Source organism: Pelobates fuscus, chromosome 4 (genome assembly GCF_036172605.1).
Source record: "Pelobates fuscus isolate aPelFus1 chromosome 4, aPelFus1.pri, whole genome shotgun sequence".
NCBI lineage: Eukaryota > Metazoa > Chordata > Amphibia > Anura > Pelobatidae > Pelobates > Pelobates fuscus.
This window is the reverse complement of record NC_086320.1, coordinates 226,537,099-226,557,148: the sequence shown is the minus strand read 5'-3', so window position 1 is coordinate 226,557,148 and position 20,050 is coordinate 226,537,099. Positions and strand designations below refer to the sequence as shown.

Here is a 20,050-nt window from a genome sequence, read left to right as displayed (position 1 = left end):
TGGGAATGTGCCTACGAGGAGAAGTCTTGATCTCCCTTCTCTCCTTCCTTTTTGTTTTAGAGCTCTCCCTGTCCTCTTTACTACACCTCCATTTTTTTTGTTATATTACCACCCTGCTCTGTATGACCTCCATTCCCTCCCACCCCAACTGGTGAAATACTTCAATCATATGCTTCTCTATGAAGAAGCATTTGATTGGAACACGAAATGGGAGCAGTGACATCGGATGGAGCATGGAAACAAGCAAGGAGAGCTTTGCCCAGAAGTGGATTCTTGGTAAGTTTAAAACTTATATTGCAGGATTTGTAACTAATATTGGGGGTTGACATACTAAGAAGGGGATAATAGGGTGTTATAACTGTAAAAAGTGTGATGGTGTAAGTAACATTTTGCATAAGAATTGGGCCTGATTACAATTCTGGACATATATAGAAGAAAATATATATCTGATGTGAGAGCATGTCTTTCACAAAAATATACCTGCCCTCTTGTTCTGCCATAGTGTCCTATTACATAGTTACATAGGCTAAAAAGAGACATGTGTCCATCACGTTCAACCTTCCTCACATCTGCTTTTTGCTGTTAATCCAAAAGAAGACTCAAAAACCCAGTTTGAGGCACTTCAAATTTTGCAACAAACTAGGAAAACAATTCATTTTTGACCCCAGAATGGCAGACAGATGTATACTTGAACAAAGAAGCTATTACCCTACAGTTGCAAAAAATAATGTCATTGAATATTATGTTTTTGCAAGTATAAGATTTTAAACTCAAGGAATCCATGTTTCAAATGGAATAATGAGGCAAAAAGATGATTCTTTGTTGAACCCATTGCATATGCCCATAATCCCTTGCATCAGTAACATTACTGCATTTGAGATTTCTGTGGGAAAAGCAAGTCTTTTGGCTTGACTGATGTGTGCAGATCTGTGTTTAACAATGTTCTGACGATAGATAGAGATAGAGAGAGAATTTCTGCTTTGTCTTTAACTATTTAAAAATTGAATACAAAAAGCTGATCTAAGATCCTTGTGTACATTAAGTATCTTAACATTGATGCAATATTTTTAAGAAAGTACTACACAACTTATTAGTACATTAGTACATTTTTATCATTAACATTGAGAACAAAGAAATGGTACCTGTAAACAGAGTTCGGTCATCTTCAGAGCTTAATTCATTAAGACACTGACGATTGGAACACCTAAGTGTGCCAGCAACACATGAACAGATATTGCAGTCAATTTTAAAAGATGTCCCGTGATCTAAAAGAAAAACACATAAATATAATTTCAAGTAACTAGTAAATATATCTTGCATATACACTGTACATATAGTATCATAAAGATTTACAATATGAACAGAAACTTGGATTGATAATAATAACCCTGACGTGGTGGTAAATACAGGTTTCCTTTCCTCTTTTTGGTATGTCTTTAGTTCCACCAGTTCAGCCTCTATTTGAGACTTTTATCTAGAAGTTTTAGAGGTCAGTGAGAACGAATTAGATCAAACAAATGATAAGATCAAGAGCTGAGTCAAGTTCAGGGATATTTCATTATGTCCTTACCCATCACCATGCAGGAAGAAGCAGTCCTGCCATTGGCTCATTGGAAGAGTTGTTCGTTGAGTATTTGCGAGAGTACAGTAACATGAAATGCTTCTACCCCTGGTCTCTAAACTTGAAGAGGCATGTAATCTTGTCAGCCTGTGCCTTGAAACGGTTCTACCCCTGGTTTCCACACATGAATAGGCATGTGAGCCTCAAAGGAAACAAAACCATTTTAATAGTGCAGTTAATGCTTGTGATCAGAGTTGTTTCTCTTTCCTGCACTCACACCACACAAAGTACATCTATATTTCCAGCAGTTCCATAGTTTCCCTATCAATCAATAGACTCATTAACTAAGGTTGGCTTCAGCGGCAGAACTACCGCATGCATGCTGGGGGGCCATAGAGTGGCCCATGCACTTTGGGCCACCCAGTGGGTTTTGAACAGTGGCTTTTTAAGATCCAGCCTGTGTAATATCAGATGCTCTAAGGAAGCAGGGCCGGCGCCACCTGTAAGGCGACCTAGGCAGCCGCCTAGGGCGCAACTTATCAGGGGGCGCCGGATCCCTGTCCCCGGTGCGCCTCCTCATGCTGCGCCGCCTGAGCGCTTTAACAAGCCCCAGGCGGCGCAGCACTGCTGCATGGAGGGCGGCCGGGTTTCAGTGACCGGCAGGAGGGAAGCGCAGAGCGCTCCCTCCTGCCGGTCTCTCCATGAAGCGTGGCCGGGCGGCGCGGAACCAGGGACAGGAACCTCTGTTTCCTGTACCCGGCCGCCGGCGGACTGAAGGGAAGCGCTCACTGAGTGAGCACTTCCTGTCAGTCCGCCGGCGGCCGGGTACAGGAAACAGAGGTTCCTGTCCCTGGTTCCGCGCCGCCCGGCCACGCTACATGGGCAGGAGAGGAGGGTAAGGACCATTATGGGAGGGGGGGTAATAACGGACCACTATGGGAGGGGGGGAATAACGGACCACTATGGGAGGGGGGGGGGAATAACGGACCACTAGGGGTGGGGGAATAACGGAGCACTAGGGGGGGTGGGGGGGAATAACGGACCATTAGGGGAGGGGGGGTGGGGGGGGAATAACGGACCACTAGGGGTGGGGGGGAATAACGGACCACTAGGGGTGGGGGGGGAATAACGGACCACTAGGGGAGGGGGGGGAATAACGGACCACCAGGGGAGGGAGGGAGAGGGGGAGGGGGAAGGACCACTAGGGGAGGGGAGGGAGGATAAGGACCACTGGGGGTGGGAAAGCACCAGTGGGGGGGGCTAAGGACCAGGGGGGTAAGGACCATGAGGGGGAGAAAGGACCACTAGGGGAGGGGAGGGAGGATAAGGACCACTAGGGGAGGGAGAGGGGGGATAAGGACCACTGGGGGTGGGTAAGGACCAGGGGGGGGATAAGGACCATGAGGGGGGGAAAGGACCACTAGGGGAGGGGAGGGAGGTAAGGACCACTGGGAGTGGGTAAGGACCAGGGGGGGCTAAGGACCAGGGGGGTAAGGACCACTAGGGGAGGGGTGAGTCAGGACCACTGGGGGAGGGGGGTGGGAAGGTAAGGACCACTGAGGGAGGAGGAGGGGAGGTCCACTAGGTGTTTGGGAGAGGGAGGGCCACTAAGGGGGGGAAGGACCACCAAAGGGGGGTAAGGAGGGAGGACTACTAAGGAGAGGGAAGGAGGGTAAGGACCACTAAGGGGGGGGGGAGATTACCACTAGGGGGTGGTGGGAGTAGGGGAAGGTCTACTAAGGGGTTTGAGAGAGGGAGGACCACTAAGGGGTTTGGGAGAGGGAGGACCACTAAGGGGGGGAGAGGGGAGTGAGAAGACTACCAAGGGGGGACTGCAGAGGGACAGGGGGGCAAGGGAGAGCACTAAGTGACACACACACACACACAGAAACATACAATGCATTCCTACTCACACACAATACATCCCTTACGTTCTCTTACATAATTAATGCACCCCTTACAGACACACACTGCATTCAATTACATACACAGAAACAAACCTTGCACCCCTTACACACACACACACACACACACACAGAAACATACAATGCATTCCTTACACGCAAACACACACTACATCCCATATAAACACACTACATCCCTTACACAAATTGCACACATAAAAAATCCCCAACTCATGGATAGGCCATGTAGGTGGATTTATGGGTGGGCATTGTAGGCGTATGCCCCCTGGGGGCCCAGACCTTGAGCTGTGTAAGGGGCCCTAAAAATTGGAGCTGCTTCCTGTTCGTTAATTGTTGTGAGCACTGTTAAAAACAGTCTCCAGAGAGCCTCTTCTACACCAGACCTGTGGAGCCAGACTGAGCCCATCATCAGCCTCTTGTCCTCATCTGGTGGTAAGTAGGCAATCCAATATATTATTAGTGACACTAATCTCTAATTTACCTCACATTAAATGGATACTATAGTCACCAGAAGCACTACAGCATAATGTAGTGGTTCTGGTGTCTATAGCCTGTGCCTGTAGGCTTTTTAATGTAAACACACTGTCTTTTCAGATAAAAGACACTTTGTGAAGACTGGCGTTGGCCCATATGGCAGAGCATATGGGCGGGGCATTGTGATGTCACATGGTGGGCAGGACATATGGGGGGAGCGGCAAAATTGTTTTTGCCTAGGGCGGCAAAAATCCTTGCACCGGCCCTGTAAGGAAGTGACAGCCCATCACGTCCTCCCAGAGAGAGAGCGAGAGAGAGAGAGAGAGAGCCTCATGGGAGGGAATGAGGAACAGGCAGCAGGGAAGAGTGAGCTTCTGCCAATCCCCCACACATCAGCCAAGGCAAGCAGCATCCTAAGACAAAATTTATTCTAACAGGAGGGTGGCTGCAAATATAAAAAAAATTATGTGTGCCAGAGTGTACATGTGTCAGTGTGTGTATCTGTGTGTCAAGGTGTGTATCTGTGTGTCAAGGTGTGTATCTGTGTGTCAAGGTGTGTATCTGTGTGTCAAGGTGTGTGTATCTGTGTGTCAAGGTGTGTGTATCTGTCAGTGTGTGTATGTGCCATTGTGTGTATTTGTGTGTTAAAGTATGTGCATACTTTCAGGTGTGTGCATGTGTCAGTGTGTATATGAATGTGTGTATGTGTTTATGTGCTTAGATGTGTGTATCTGTATGTTAATGTGTATGTATATTTGTGTAACTATGCTTGTATATGGCAGTGTATGTGCATACAATACAGCAATCAAACACCAACACAACATGCAAACACACACCTGCAAGCACAAACATTACACACAAACACACCAATGGCAACAGTGCATACAAATACATCCCCAATATGCACATACATACTCTACACAAAATCATGGTTACATTCAAACTCGCAAACACTCACAAATTCAACCCTACGAGGATGGGAAAATGGTATATCCCTAGCTGTCATTGCATTGTGGGAGTTGTACGACAGATGGGATCTATCTTTTTGCCACTCTTGCATCCAAAAGGTGGGCCCAAAAAACTTTATTTCCAGGGCCCTCTCTCCATTAGTTCTGCCACCGGTAGGTCTGCAAACCAAATCTAAATTAAGCCTACGTAGATAAAATAATGATGCCAGGGCTATCCTTTTTAAAACTGTCTACATAGAAACATAGAATGTGATGGCAGATAAGAACCATTTGGCCCATCTAGTCTTCCAATTGTTTTTAAATACTTTCATTAGTCCCTGGATTTATCTTATAGCTAGGATAGCCTTATGCCTATCCCACTCATTCTTAAACTCTTTTACTGTGTTAACCTCTACCATTTCAGCTGGAAGGCTATTCCATGCATCCACTACCCTCTCAGTAAAGTAATACTTCCTGGTATTATTTTTCAACCTTTGCCCCTGTAATTTACTTTTGTTGTGGTCGTTTTTCTTCTTTTAAATATAGTCTCATCCTTTACTGGGTTAATTCCCTTTATGTATTTAAATGTTTCTATCATATACCCCCTGTTAAGTTCCTTTAACCTTTCCTTGTAAGTTATGTATTCCTTGTAATACATGAACCAGTTTAGTAGCCCTTCTCTGAACTTACACTAAAGTATCAATATCCTTCTGGAGATATGGTCTCCAGTACTGCGTACAATACTCCAAGTGAGGTCTCACCAGTGTTCTGTACAATGGCATGAGCACTTCCCTCTTTCTACTGCTAAAACCTCTCCCTATACAACCAAGCATTCTGCTAGCATTTCGTGCTGCTCTATTACATTGTCTGCCTACCTTTAAGTCATCAGAAATAATTACCCATATATCCCTTTCCTCAGATGTTGAGGTTAGGACTATTAAATATTCTGTACTCTGCCCTTAGGTTTTTACGTCCAAGATGCATTATCTTGCTCTTATCCACATTAAATGTCAGCTGCAACAACTCTGACCATTTTTCTAGTTTACCTAAATGATTTGCCATTTGACTTATCCCTCTTGGAACATCAACCCTGTTACATATCTTAGTATCTTTAGCAAAAAGACATACCTCGCCATCAAGACCTTCTGCAATTTCACTAATAAAAATATTAAAGAGAATGGGTCCAAGTACAGATCCCTAAGGTACCCCACTGGTGGCAAGACCATGCTTTGAATATACTCCATTGACTTCAACCCTCTGTTGCCTGTCACTCAGCCACTGCCTTACCCATTCAACAATATTGGAATCCAAACTCAAAGATTGCAGTTTATTGATAAGCCTTCTATGTGCAACAGTGTCAAAAACCTTACTGAAATCTAGGTAAGCAATGTCTACTGCACCACCCTGATCTATTATTTTAGTTACCCAATCGAAAAAATAAATAAGATTAGTTTGACATGAGCTCCCTGAAGTACACCCATGTTGTCTCTGATCTTGAAATCCATGTGATTTTAGATGTTCAACAATTAAATCCTTTAACATGGTTTCCATTACTTTCCCCGCTACTGAAGTAAGGCTTACTGACCTATAGTTGCCCGACTCCTCCCTATTACCTTTCTTGTGAATTGACACAACATTCGCTAACTTCCAATCTTCTGGTATTACTTCTGTTAACAATGATGGTTTAATGGTTTTGATAGTACACCACTAAGCTCTTTTTTAATAACTTTGGGTGTATTCCATTAGGTCCCATTGACTTATTTGTCTTTACTTTTGACAGTTGAAATAGAATCTCTTCCTCTGTAAACTCACATGTAACAAATGACAAATTTGTTCTTTTTCCTAACTAATGCCCCTTTCCTTCATTTTCATCTTTAAATACAAAAATATTCATTGAGGCAGTCAGCTAGACCTTTATCCCCTTCTTTTAATTTAATTAATCATTGTTTTACTTTCCTTTTCTCATTTATATTTGACCCTACTTATTGCCAGATGCGACTAAGGTGCTGGTCCATTCCACTGTCCTTTCTCGCCTTGACTACTGTAATCTTCTTCTCAGTGGTCTTACGTACTCCCAACTTGCGCCGTTACAGTCCATAATAAATGCAGCGGCGAGGCTCATCTTCCTGTCAGCCCACACCTCCCACACCTCATCCTTTTCAGTCCCTACATTGGCTTCCTTTAAGATATAGGGCTCAATTTAAAATTCTGGTTCTTGCTTTCAAGTCTCTACATAATGCTGCTGCCACCTATCTATCCTTCCTAACACACAAGTATGTCCTTACGCTCTGCTGAAGACTCTGTCCATACTCCCACCTCTGATACTCGCCTTCAAGAATTCTCGAGGGCTGCACCATTCCTGTGGAACTCCCTTCCCTTCTCCATTAGACGCTCACCCAGTCTCCACTCCTTCAAAAAAATCATTAAAAAACGACTTCTTCATAAAAGCGTATCAATTCAACTGTTAATAGCTCCCGACTGATTCCTCTCTTGCAACTGTCATTAGTCTAATACTATCCTTACCTTTTGTGTCACTTTACCCCACTTCCTCTTGCATGTAAGCTCATTGAGCAGGGCCCTCAACCCCTCTGTTTGTGTGTTTCCAACTTGTCTGGTTACAACTATATGTTTGTATGTCCACCCACTGTAAAGCGCTGCAGAATTTATTGGCGCTATATGAATCATAACATAATAATAATAATAATAATTAATAATAAATCTAAAAAATGTTTTGCCCACTTTTTTTTTACTATTGTCTCTTCTGTGTGTGATTTGGAAGCTCTTATAACTTGCTTAGTCTCTTTCTGCCTAATCTTATAGATCTGTCTATCTTCCTTACTCTGTTTTTTTTTTTTATAATTACTAAATGCTAACTTTTTTTTTTACTATTTTGGCCACATCTGCAGAGTACCACAGTGGTTTCTTAAATGTTTTGCTTTTACTGACAAGCCTAATGCAGTTGCACTTTAGCAGTGCAACTTTTAAATAATCCCATTTCTCTTGGACTCCATTTAAATTGCTCCAGTCTGATAATGACTCCTTTACCCATATTCTAATTTTAGAAAAGTCTGTTTTTCTAAAGTCTAAAACTTTTGTTTTTGTGTGGTGTGACAGTCACTGTTCTCATATTAAACCACACTGACTGATGATTCCTGGATCCTAAACTTTCACCTACAGTAATATCTGATACCAAATCTCCACTTGTTAACACTAAATCTAGTATGGCCTCTTCACGAGTTGGCTCCTCAACGACTTGTTTTAGAGACAATCCCAGTAGGGAGTTTAGTATATGTGTGCTCCTGGCACAAGCAGCTATTTTGGTTTTCCAGTTCACATCAGGAAGATTAAAGTCACCCATGATGATAACTTCCCCCTTCAGTGTCATTTTAGCTATTTTCTCAACTAGTAGATTATCTGATTCTTCTAATTGTCCTGGGGTCTATAAATCACACCTACATGAGTTACTGTGTGATCACCAAATTATAACGTAACCCAAAGGGACCCTTTGTTCGCCTCACTAAGTTTAGCTTTATGCTGTTCTTCACATACAGGGCCACCCCTCCCCTTTCTTGCCTCCCTGTCTTTTCTATATAAAGAGTACCCTGGTATTGCTATGTCCCATACAAAACATTTAAAGATACAAACTACTCCAGTACACTCCACATGATGGCCTACCTAAATTCACTACAAAATGGGCAGAGGAACTACAAGTCTCCATTACCCCTGATGATTGTAAGAACATGTTTGTGTATTTTTCAGGGTTTATTCAACAAAGTGAGAATTGTTTGGAAGTCTATTTCATGTTTAAGGCCATTGTAGCCAAACTGGAAAAATCCTCAGCGTCAGCTGTGCTTCAAGTGCTGCTAATGTGACCTTAAAATTTGACATGTGCTTTATTTTGCATAAAAATATGCTGGCACAGGCAAGCAAGCTCACTAACCATCTCACTAGCACATACATACAAACACTCACTGGAAAAAAAGACAATCTCACTGACAGATAATCTCACTGACACGCACACTTAAGCTCACTGACACACACAAACGATGTGACAATCTCAATGACTAACACAGACAAGCTCACTGCCAGACAATATCACTGACACAGAGGCAAGCTTACTGGCACACACAGGCAAGCTCACTATCAGAAAACCAGACTGACACACACGCAAGCTCACTGGCATAGACACACACGCACACACACAGAAGCTCATTTGCACAGACACCCACACAAGCTCACTGCCACACACAAACAAGCTCAGTGACAGACAAGTTCATTGTCGCTCACCCATGCTGGGCATTTGAAGTTCATTGGTGCATGGCAGAGGGCTTAACTGTGCAGGCTGAATGGCTTCATGCATTTGGTTGCTGTTTTATGGTCTCTTGTAGGTTCTTGAAAGTTTGGGACTATAGGTGGCAATGGTTCCTGCTGCGATACACGGCACCACAAGTATTAGCAGAAGCTGTGCGGGAGCCCTGCATGATTTTACAGACACAAGGAGAGGGGCACAGAGACAACAAGTAAAGTGGGAATCTACTGCTTTAGATGCAACTGCCCAAAGTGTTTTAGTTTGGGTGTTAGTCATGACATTTCATTTAAAGCACACTCTAGAGCCATGGCACAATACCAATCATTGCAACCCTGATAGTTCTGCCACTGCATCCTTTCTAGAAGAATTAAAAGGAGGATTCCCAAATTTTAAAGTAGAAACTGAGACTTCTGAGAGGTACCATTGGAAGAGATGATGATCCTATCCAAGACCACCAATAAAATATATATATTTTTTATATTTTTAAGGCAAATGTTGGCATTTAGTTTATAGTACTTACTTTTTCTTTGTCCTCCAGCAATACATGATTTTTGAATGTCTACACATTGTATTTCCATACAGTTCTCCAGTATCCCACTCTGCCCACAAGTACAAATTTTATAACAGCCCACGTCTCCTGAAGGCACCTGAATAAGCTCCCCTTGGCGCACTAGGAAATCTGATGCTTCACCTAATTTGCAACCTGCATCAATTGTTAAAATAAAAAAATAAAAAAAAACAGCAGTGAAATTGTATGAGAAGTATTAGATTTTGCCAAGTTTACACAAGTTAAAAAATACAGCACATTTTTTATTTTGCATTTGTTTTATTTTAAAGGGTAATTCATATTTAATTATGTTGAAGGATTAGCAAATATGTACATACATAGTCATCAAGATATACCAAACAGTGGGATTACTAATATTCAAAGTCAGTGGAAATAACTCTCATGATCTGTTCATTCTACCATGAGACTTAAGACCAAATGCTCGATCTGATAGGTGCACTGTACCCGAGGGGCGTGGCTTACTTTTGGCGCCGACATTTAAAAAGCTCTGTGGTGGGGGGCTCTTTTCACTAGCCCCAGACAAAGGCGCAGTTAGCACCGCCGAAACGCGCGTCAGGCGTTTTATACGCTTCTCTTGTTTTCTAATGGTGTGGTGTCGGGCACCTTTATATAGGAACGATTAGTTTTTTACTCAGTCTCGTATTTAGGAGGCAGTTGTAGCCAGTGGCGACGGATCGGTGATTGCGTGTTTGCTAGGTTTACTAATTTACAAATGTACTTATTAATCTAATTGGTGCCTAGAGTCTCTAGAGGTATAACAGGGTGCAAAACTTGTACTTTCAGGCAGCCAGCTAGATTCACTGAAGAGGTTGTTTAACAGATTATAGTTAATGTGGGCATTGTGTCTGAGCTCTATAGGGGTTACTTCCCCACAGACTATGATTCGTTACTTGTAGGGATATATAACCTGACATATGGCACATTGAGTACACGCTGCAGATGTATGAGGGAGTTATATCCTCCTGTAAACGTTGGGAGGTAAACGTGCTGATTTGATTGAACTTTTTTCAGAATCCCTCTTACTTATCTCTCAATTGTGATATTATTGTTACAAGGTTGCAACTTAGGCATAACAGGTTAACACTATTAGTAATTATCTGTGGTCTGCCTTATTATGAGACGTTTAGTGGATACATCACTTCAATAATACCCTAGCAACTAATATCTACAAGGACTTAATCCTTGCAATTACACACTGGTCACATACTGTGGTGTATAAGGGAGGCATATTTGTCAGTGAACTTAGGAGGGATAATGTGCTTAGCTTATTGTATTGCACAAAGTCATGACCTCTCGTGTTCCCCTCTCCTTTGTGATTCCATTGATACAGAGTTATCACATAGGCACAAGAGGTTAACACTACTAGCAATCCCTTGAGGTTCTTTGTGATTCTCTATATTTTATCCTACTATGAGACATTTAGTGGACATACCACACACTATTAAAACCCTAGCAATTAATAAAGGAATTTCCCTTATCAATGGTTATATTTAAGGGTATTGTCTTTTAGTTTTCTGTTCCTACTATTTTAACGGTTATTTTGTTTTTGCCCTTTAGCTTTAAGCTCCTTGATTTATAATAGGCTATCCAACACCCCTTTTTTGGGGGGGTTCCTTCTTGAGGAACTACTTTCTACCATGAGACTTAAGACCAAATTACCTAAAGTCTAATTAAATGGAACCTCTGAAGATGCTAATAGTGAAGTGTCTATATTAGAGGATTGTCCTAACTTTTTTATTATTTATTTATTGAATTTTATATGAAGATTAAATATATGACATGTAAAAATAAATATATATATTTCCACTGTACATATTACATATTACATAGTTACATAGCCGAAAAAAGACTTGCATCCATCAAGTTCAGCCTTCATCACACATGTTTTTGCAGTTGATCCAAAATAAGGCAAAAACCTAGTCTGAAGCGTGTAGCGGAGAGCCGATCTTGCACAGCTATTCTCCACTAGAGATCCCAGTGAGGCTCAGGAACAAGGTGATGTTAAGTCCACAGGCAAGGTTTCCAGCAGGTAAAGTAATACAGCAGTATCCCCATCGCAATCCCAATAACTGGACGACACACAGTTTCAGGAGTAGACTGACAAGCTTTATTCCACAGTTCCTTATAAAGCCCTCTCCCATGCAAGGGAGGAGGTTCTATCACTTAAGACATTATCCAATCTCTAAGTAGTAACCTCCCACAGATCTCCTCCCCTCCTCTAGCATCATAATCCCCTTATCGTGTACACAGTTTTCCCCGAGTTTTGGATGTACCCTAAATACTTGGGGTACATCCACAAATCCAACATCCCCAGATAGCTCTATTCTGGGGGACCAACATACTTAAAAATTAGCCCATTCGGATGAAGCGTTCGGGAGTTATGGGACTTTGAAGTTTGGACCGACCGCAGAGGTAAAGTATCCGAAAACAGTTCCATGTATTCTGGCCCTGCGGTCGGTCACAAACAGGCGAATGCAAAGGGGTGAAATATTACTGCTAAGTGGCCTGACTGGGATTCAGATGAATCCCCTAGTTTGTGGGGTTCTTTCTACCGAACGGCGGGCCGTTCGGTAGTTTCCCCACGAAGTATTAGGAGTCTGGAGGTCTCAGCGGTGTTTGCCTAGTCAAGTGTCCGATTTTGGTTCCAGACACTCGACGGCAAAACACCGCTGTTCGGCAGTTTAAGATGGCCGCCGCCACGTGTTCGCATCCCGAATGGCGGCCACCCAGAGAACAAAGACCACACTGCAGGAATAGGTAATTACCCGTTTGCAACATTGTTGCAAACGGTAATTGAAGGCACACTTTACACGGGGTGGTCTGGTTGTTCGGTAGTTTCATTCCCTTGTATTATTTGAATGATTCTACCGAACAACTAGAGGAATACAATTCTTTACATACATTTAACTGTCATTATAACCGGATACCATGATTTCGATACATGTTCATACACATTAAACCAGCCATATGACCAAATACCCTTATTCTCATACATGTCGTGGGACAGCCCGGTACCAATCCGCTACACTGCTCCCCCTTGCCCACAAGCCGGCATACACAGTCTGATCCAACACGGATCGGCTTGGGGATGTCCGGGGGCTCACGGATCATTTCTCTAAGTCAGTTTGTCTTGACAACCCGTCAGCATTTCCATTCTGCTTACCCGGCCGGTACTGGATATTAAAGTCAAAAGGCTGTAGCGCCAAACTCCAGCGCAGCAGCCTGGCGTTGTCTCCAGCCACCCGGTTCAGCCAGACTAACGGGTTGTGATCCGTGAGCAAGGAAAAGGGCTGTCCATATAAATAGGGTTGTAGCTTCTTTAGGGCCCACACCACAGCCAGGCATTCCTTTTCGATGGCGGCGTAGCTTACTTCTCGAGGTAACAGTTTGCGACTGATGTAAGCCACTGGATGTTCTCCGCCATCGGCCCCGACTTGACTCAGTACTGCCCCCAATCCAAACATAGAAGCGTCTGTGTGAACAAGAAAACGTTTAGTTGGATTGGGAGCTGCCAAGACAGGGGCATTTATCAGTGCATTTTTCAATTGTTGGAATGCCTGCTCACACTCCGGGGTCCAGTTTACTTGGCGGGGAAGGTTCTTACGGGTCAGGTCAGTGAGGGGTTTGGCCAGGGCGCTATAATTGGGAACAAACTTCCTGTAATACCCTGCTGTCCCTAGAAACGCTAAAACCTGGGTCTTAGTCCTAGGGGTGGGCCACTGGGCTACAGCCTCTACTTTGGCGGGTTCGGGTTTCTGTTTACCGCACCCTACTCTATGTCCCAGGTATTGTACCTCAGCCATGCCGATACTACACTTGGCCGGCTTCAAGGTCAGACCTGCTTCCCTTATCCTATCTAGTACAGCTCCGATGTGAGCTAAGTGTTCCTGCCACGTATTGCTAAAAATAGCAATATCGTCCAGGTAGGCACATGTATAGTCCTGGAATCCATCTAGGAGTCGATCCACCATCCTTTGGAAGGTGGCTGGGGTGTTTTTCATCCCAAATGGCATGACCTTAAACTGGTACAAGCCAAATGGGGTGACAAAGGCCGACTTCGGGATGGCGTCTGGGGCCAGGGGGATTTGCCAATACCCTTTACACAAGTCAATAGTGGTGAGGTATTGGCCCCTGGCCATTCTGTCCAGTAACTCGTCTATCCGGGGCATCGGATAGGCGTCAGATACAGTCTTCTCGTTCAATCTCCTATAGTCCACGCAGAAGCGGGTCGTACCGTCTCGCTTTGGTACGAGGACTACAGGAGATGCCCAGGGACTGTCTGAGGGTTCAATCACCCCCAGTTGGAGCATTTCGTCGATCTCCTTACGCATGTTTGCCCGTACCGCTTCTGGAATGCGGTATGGCGTCTGGCGCATGGGTAGTTGCCCTGGGGTCTCGACCCGGTGAGTTGCCAGAGGCGTGTATCCAGGTACATTAGAGAACGTGTCGCGTTTCTCTTCCAATAGTTGCTGTACCTCGATCCGCTCCTGTGGGCTCAGCCGATCTCCCAGCGCAACCTCCCCTAAATCCCCGGACAGCTGCCCATCCCCCAGCAAATCGGGGAGGGGTAAGCTGTCAAACTCTTCCGTGTTAGGGGCACAGATGGCGGTTACCTCCTCAGTACGCTCGTGGTAGGGCTTCAGCATGTTCACATGGAGCATGCGTCGCCCCCCAGTCCCTGTGCAGGGGCCGATAATATAGGTGGTATCGCATCTTTGCTCCACCACCTTATATGGGCCCTGCCAGGCGGCCTGTAACTTATCATGTCGGACAGGTTTTAAAATTAGTACCTTCTGCCCGACCTGAAAGCTACGGTCCCTGGCTCCCCGATCATACCATGTACGCTGGCGGGTCTGGGCCTCCTGAAGGTTTTCCCTTACCGTCTTGGTCAACGCTTCTAGGCGGTCCCGAAAGGCCAACACATATGGTAGGATGGGAGTGCCATCTGTGCTCCGGTCTCCCTCCCAATGCTCTCTAATAAGATCTAATGGGCCTCGGACCCTCCTTCCAAACAATAATTCAAACGGGGAGAACCCTGTGGATTCCTGCGGCACCTCCCGGTATGTGAATAGGAGGTGCGGCAGGAATCGTTCCCAGTCCTTGTGGGTCTCTGCGAAGGTTCGGAGCATCTGCTTCAAGGTACCATTGAATCGTTCGCAGAGCCCGTTCGTCTGGGGGTGGTAAGGGGCACTGATAATAGGCTTAATGCCACAGATCCTCCAGAGGTGTTGGGTGAATTCTGCGGTAAACTGGGTACCCTGATCCGAGATAATCTCCCTGGGTAATCCCATCCGGGAGAATATCCGCATGAGGGCATCCGCGACCGTCTCAGCGTGGATGTTGGTCAGAGCCCCTGCTTCGGGATACCTGGTGGCATAATCTACGACCGTTAAAATATACCGTTTTCCTGACGGGCTAACTTTATTGAGGGGGCCTATCAGATCCACCGCTATTCGGCTAAAAGGTTCCTCTATTATGGGTAAGGGGTGAAGTTTAGCCTTCCTGCGATCCCCCCTTTTTCCCACTCTCTGGCAGGTATCGCAAGTCGTGCAATATCTGCGTACTTCCTGGCTAATCCCTGGCCAGAAGAAACTCTGGGTTAGTCTGTACCTGGTGCGACTAACCCCTAGATGTCCGGATAGCGGAATATCATGCGCTATCCGGAGTAATTCAGCCCGGTACCGCTGTGGTACCACTAATTGTCTCCTCGCTATCGGGTCTAACCCCGTAATCTGTTTGGTTGTTTCCCTGTACAAAAGTTGTTTATCCCAGATAAACTTCTCTCCCTCCGCCCCGGGGGAACCCGTGCCAACCTTGTCCCTATACACCTGAAGCGTGGGGTCTGTTGCGACTTCAGCTACAAATTCATTAGGTGGAGCCCAGGGGACACATTCTAGAGGGGGGGTAGGGTTGCTTACCTGGACCTCCGGCAGTGTGTTGTGGTCCTGGGTGCGGGCCTGTTGTCGGGTGACTACAGGGTTGACCTCCCCTGTGGTGGGCGACTGGGGCTCAAAAGCAGAAGTGAGCCTCCCCAGATCGTTTCCCAATAAAACCTCCGCCGGTAAATGCGGCATCAACCCCACCTCCACTTCCCCTGCCCCCGCTCCCCAATGTAAATGTACCCTTGCTGTAGGTAGCCGGTACACTGCTCCCCCAGCTACCCGGACGGCAACAGTTTTGTTCAGTTTTGCCTGATCTGAAATCAGGTGGCTCTGTACCAAAGTGATGGTGGCTCCCGAATCTCGTAATCCCCGGACTGCTGTACCATTCAGATATACCGTCTGTCGATGGTGCCGTAGATAATCCACATTGGCCTGGACCGGATCTGCCTCGTGCAGTATCTCCCATTGTTCCACAGTAGTAATGGGGACTGCGGAACCATACGGGGTGGTGACTAGGTCCTGGTAGTGGTGGGCTGCGGCCGCCCTGGGTGGAGGTGGGCCTGGACGAATCCAGGTGGAACGGTCCCGTAGCTGTGGGCATTCCCTTTTATAATGTCCCCACTTCTGGCAGTGATGACAGGGGCCAGCGGTGGGTTGTCGGAACCGGGGCTGTGCAGCGGGTGGTGGTGGTGGTGGTAGTGGTCTCGGTGGAGCTGGGGTGTAGGTGTTTCCCCCGAATGTTTTAAAGGTTGCTTTTGGAGCTGCAGGTTTTTGTGACCTGCGTGCATCCAGGTAGTCATCCGCTTTCCTAGCAGCCTCGGTAAGGGAAGTAGGGTTTCTGTCCCTTACCCATTCCTGGACCTCATTGGTTACTCCCTCATAGAACTGCTCCATCAGCAACATCTGTATTACATCCTCCATAGAACGTGCCTTGCTAGCTTGCACCCACCCGAGCGCTGCCCCCTGTAATCGGCATGCCCACTCTGCGTGCGAGTCCTTCTCTGTTTTCTTTAGATCCCGGAACCTCCGCCGGTATGCCTCGGGTGTTATAGCATACCTGGCGAGTATAATTTCTTTCACTTTACTGTAATTCCTTATTTCGTCATTAGGTACAGTCCGATATGCCTCTGCTGCCCTCCCGGTTAACCTTCCGGCCAAAATAGGTACCCAGTCCTCTGCGTTAATTTTATGCAGTGCACACAGTCTTTCAAAGTCTTGCAGGAAAGCGTCTATATCTTCCTCTGCCTCCACATATGTTTTAACCCCTTAAGTCCGGAGGACGTAATATTACGTCCTGCAGGAACCGGCTCTAAACGCCGGCGGGCGTAATATTACGTCCTCGCCATAATGGCCGCCCACGTGGCCGGCGCTAATCGCCCGCTGCAGATCGCGGTTGGGGGGGATGCCTGGCCCCCCAGGCAACCCCCCCTGTGGCCGGTGACCGCGATCTGCAGTCTCTGATCGCAGTGACAGGCTGTCACTGCGACCAGTATTAAGCATGTGTCAGCCGATTTCAAATCGGCTGACACATGCGGCCGGCGGCTTTCCCCTTCTGCAGATCGCGGTCGGGGGACTTACCTGGCCCCCCAGGCAGTCCCCCTGGGGTCAGTGACCGCGATCTGCGAAGTCTGATCGCAGTGACAGGCTGTCACTGCGATCTCAAAGCACTCTGATCGCAGTGACAGCCTGTCACTGCGATCAGTGTTACATGTGTCAGCCTATTGGCTGACACATGTAACTGGCACAGTGATCCCCCTGCAGATTGGAAGGGGGGAGTGCTTGTACCACCCAGGCACTCCCCCCTGTGGTCAATTACCCAATCTGCAGGAGGTGATCACAGTGACAGGCAGTCACTGTGATCACTGATCCTGTGTGTCAGCCAGTGATGTGAAATCACTGGCTGACACTGTCTCTGACCCCTGTCCTGTAAAAAAAATAAAATATTAGTTCAAAAAATAAATTAAAAAAATTACAGTTACAAATAAAATATACTTAGATCATATATATTATATATATATGATCTAAGTATATATATATACACATACACACACACACACACACACATTTACACATACACGACGTGTATTTAAATATTAATAAATATATATATATATATATTACCGTAATATCAATTTACACGTAGACTGATACTGATTAAATATATATATAATTATTGTTATATATATATTTATATATAATATAAAAAAATATATATGTAAATACGTAAAAAAATAAAATGAAAAAAATATTTAAAAATAAATAATTAAAAAATATATAGATGTGTTATTTCGTTCTAACTGTATTGTGATATTAATATATATATTTATATCAAAATACACGTAGAACAAAATAATATATATATCATAATATATATATATCTATATACATAAATATATACGTATATATCACTATATATACCTATATATAAATAAAAATATTAAAAAAAAATTATATATATATATACGTATATATACACATATGTATATATATACATATATTAATTCTACACATATATTTATGTAATAATTTTACATAATTAGGTATCCTAATTAATTACAATTAGCGGGACCTGCCTGACAACCCATGCCGAAAGTATAGGGAATTTAATTTGCTAGCACTATATTTAACCCTATAACTTTCCAAGACACCATAAAACCTGTACATGGGGGGTACTGTTTTACTCGGGAGACTTTGCTGAACACAGATATTAGTGTTTCAAAACAGTAAAATGTATTACAACGATGATATCGCCAGTAAAAGTGACGTTTTCTGCATTTTTCACGCACAAACAGCACTTACACGGACGATATTATTGCTGCAATACTTTTTACTGTTTTGAAATACAAATATTTGTGTTGAGCGAAGTCTCCCGAGTACAACAGTACCCCACATGTACAGGTTTTATGGTGTTTTCAAAAGTTACAGCGTCAAATATAAGGCTTGTGTTTCATTTTTTTCACATTAAAATTCGCCAGATTGCTTACGTTGCCTTTGTGACCCTATGGTAGCCCAAGAATGAAAATTACCCCTATGATGGCATACCATTTGCAATAGTAGACAACCCAAGGTATTGCAAATGGGGTTTGTCCAGACTTTTTTAGTAGCCACTTAGTCACAAACACTGGCCAAAATTGGCGTTTTTTGCATTTTTCACACACAAACAAATACTAACGCTAACTTTGGCCAGTGTTTGTGACCAAATGGCTACTAAAAAAGACTGGACATACCCCATTTGCAATACCTTGGGTTGTCTACTATTGCAAATGGTATGCCATTATGGGTGTAAATTTAATTCCTGGGCTACTATACAGTCTCAAAGGCAACGTAACCAATCTGGCGAATTTCAATTTCAAATGTAACGTGCTATATTTGACCCTGTAACTTCCCAAAACACCATAAAACCTGTACATAGGGGGTACTGTTTTACACGTGAGACATCGCTGAATACAAATATGTGTATTGTATTGCAGTAAAAGCAAACAGTATTTTGACATCCACAGTTAAAATGTCACATAGAACAAAAAAAAATTAAAAAATTCTTTTTTTCTCCCATTTTTTTAATAAATTTTTTATATTAAATTATGTTCAATACCTAAATATTTGATGTTAAATGAAAGCCCTGTTTCCCCTGAATAAAATGATATATAATAAGGGGGGGTGCATTTAATATGAAAGAGGTGAATTACGGTTGGACAGACATATAGCGTAAATGCCAGGTTTTGTTTACGTTTTGTTCTGTTCACAACTTGTACATTTGGCTGCGGTGTTAAGGGGTTAAAAGCCTGGTATGGTATTTTAGGCTTACCTTCCCGTGGTACATTAATTGCAGAGCTTTGTTCTGGTGCCTGTGTCCTTAGGATGAATTCTTGCACCTCGGCCATTGTCCTGGTAACAATTTCTGTTGGGGGGTTTTCCCCATAAAAAGATAGCCTGAACTGAACCTGCCTCTGGAATTCTGATCCTTGTGGTGTTCCTCCCGGCTCCCTCTGTGCCGGAACTGAATCGCCCTCCATTCTGTACTCTGCCATGAGTTCTGTAACAAGTACTGCTTTCTTCTTATTGCTGGCTTGTATACCCCTTGCCTCTAGGAGGTCCTTTAGCGTGGAGCGTTTTAGCGCAGAAAAATCAATCTCCATCCGTACTCCATTTACGCTTGTTCCTCTGTGAGTTTGGATCCCAGCGCTGCCAACCAATGTAGCGGAGAGCCGATCTTGCACAGCTATTCTCCACTAGAGATCCCAGTGAGGCTCAGGAACAAGGTGATGTTAAGTCCACAGGCAAGGTTTCCAGCAGGTAAAGTAATACAGCAGTATCCCCATCGCAATCCCAATAACTGGACGACACACAGTTTCAGGAGTAGACTGACAAGCTTTATTCCACAGTT

General features: G+C 44.4%; 1 protein-coding gene across 1 annotated transcript in view; it reads right to left on the bottom strand.

The window, feature by feature from the left end:
* RECK (reversion inducing cysteine rich protein with kazal motifs) overlaps positions 1-20,050 on the bottom strand; it is a 203,355-nt gene that overhangs the window by 48,789 nt on the left and 134,516 nt on the right. The window contains exons 14-15 of the mRNA XM_063451924.1: positions 9,737-9,919; positions 1,143-1,265 (exon numbers count right to left, since the gene is read on the bottom strand). Of these exons, the coding sequence (XP_063307994.1) occupies positions 1,143-1,265; positions 9,737-9,919 (306 nt within the window). The remainder of the gene's footprint in view (positions 1-1,142; positions 1,266-9,736; positions 9,920-20,050) is intronic.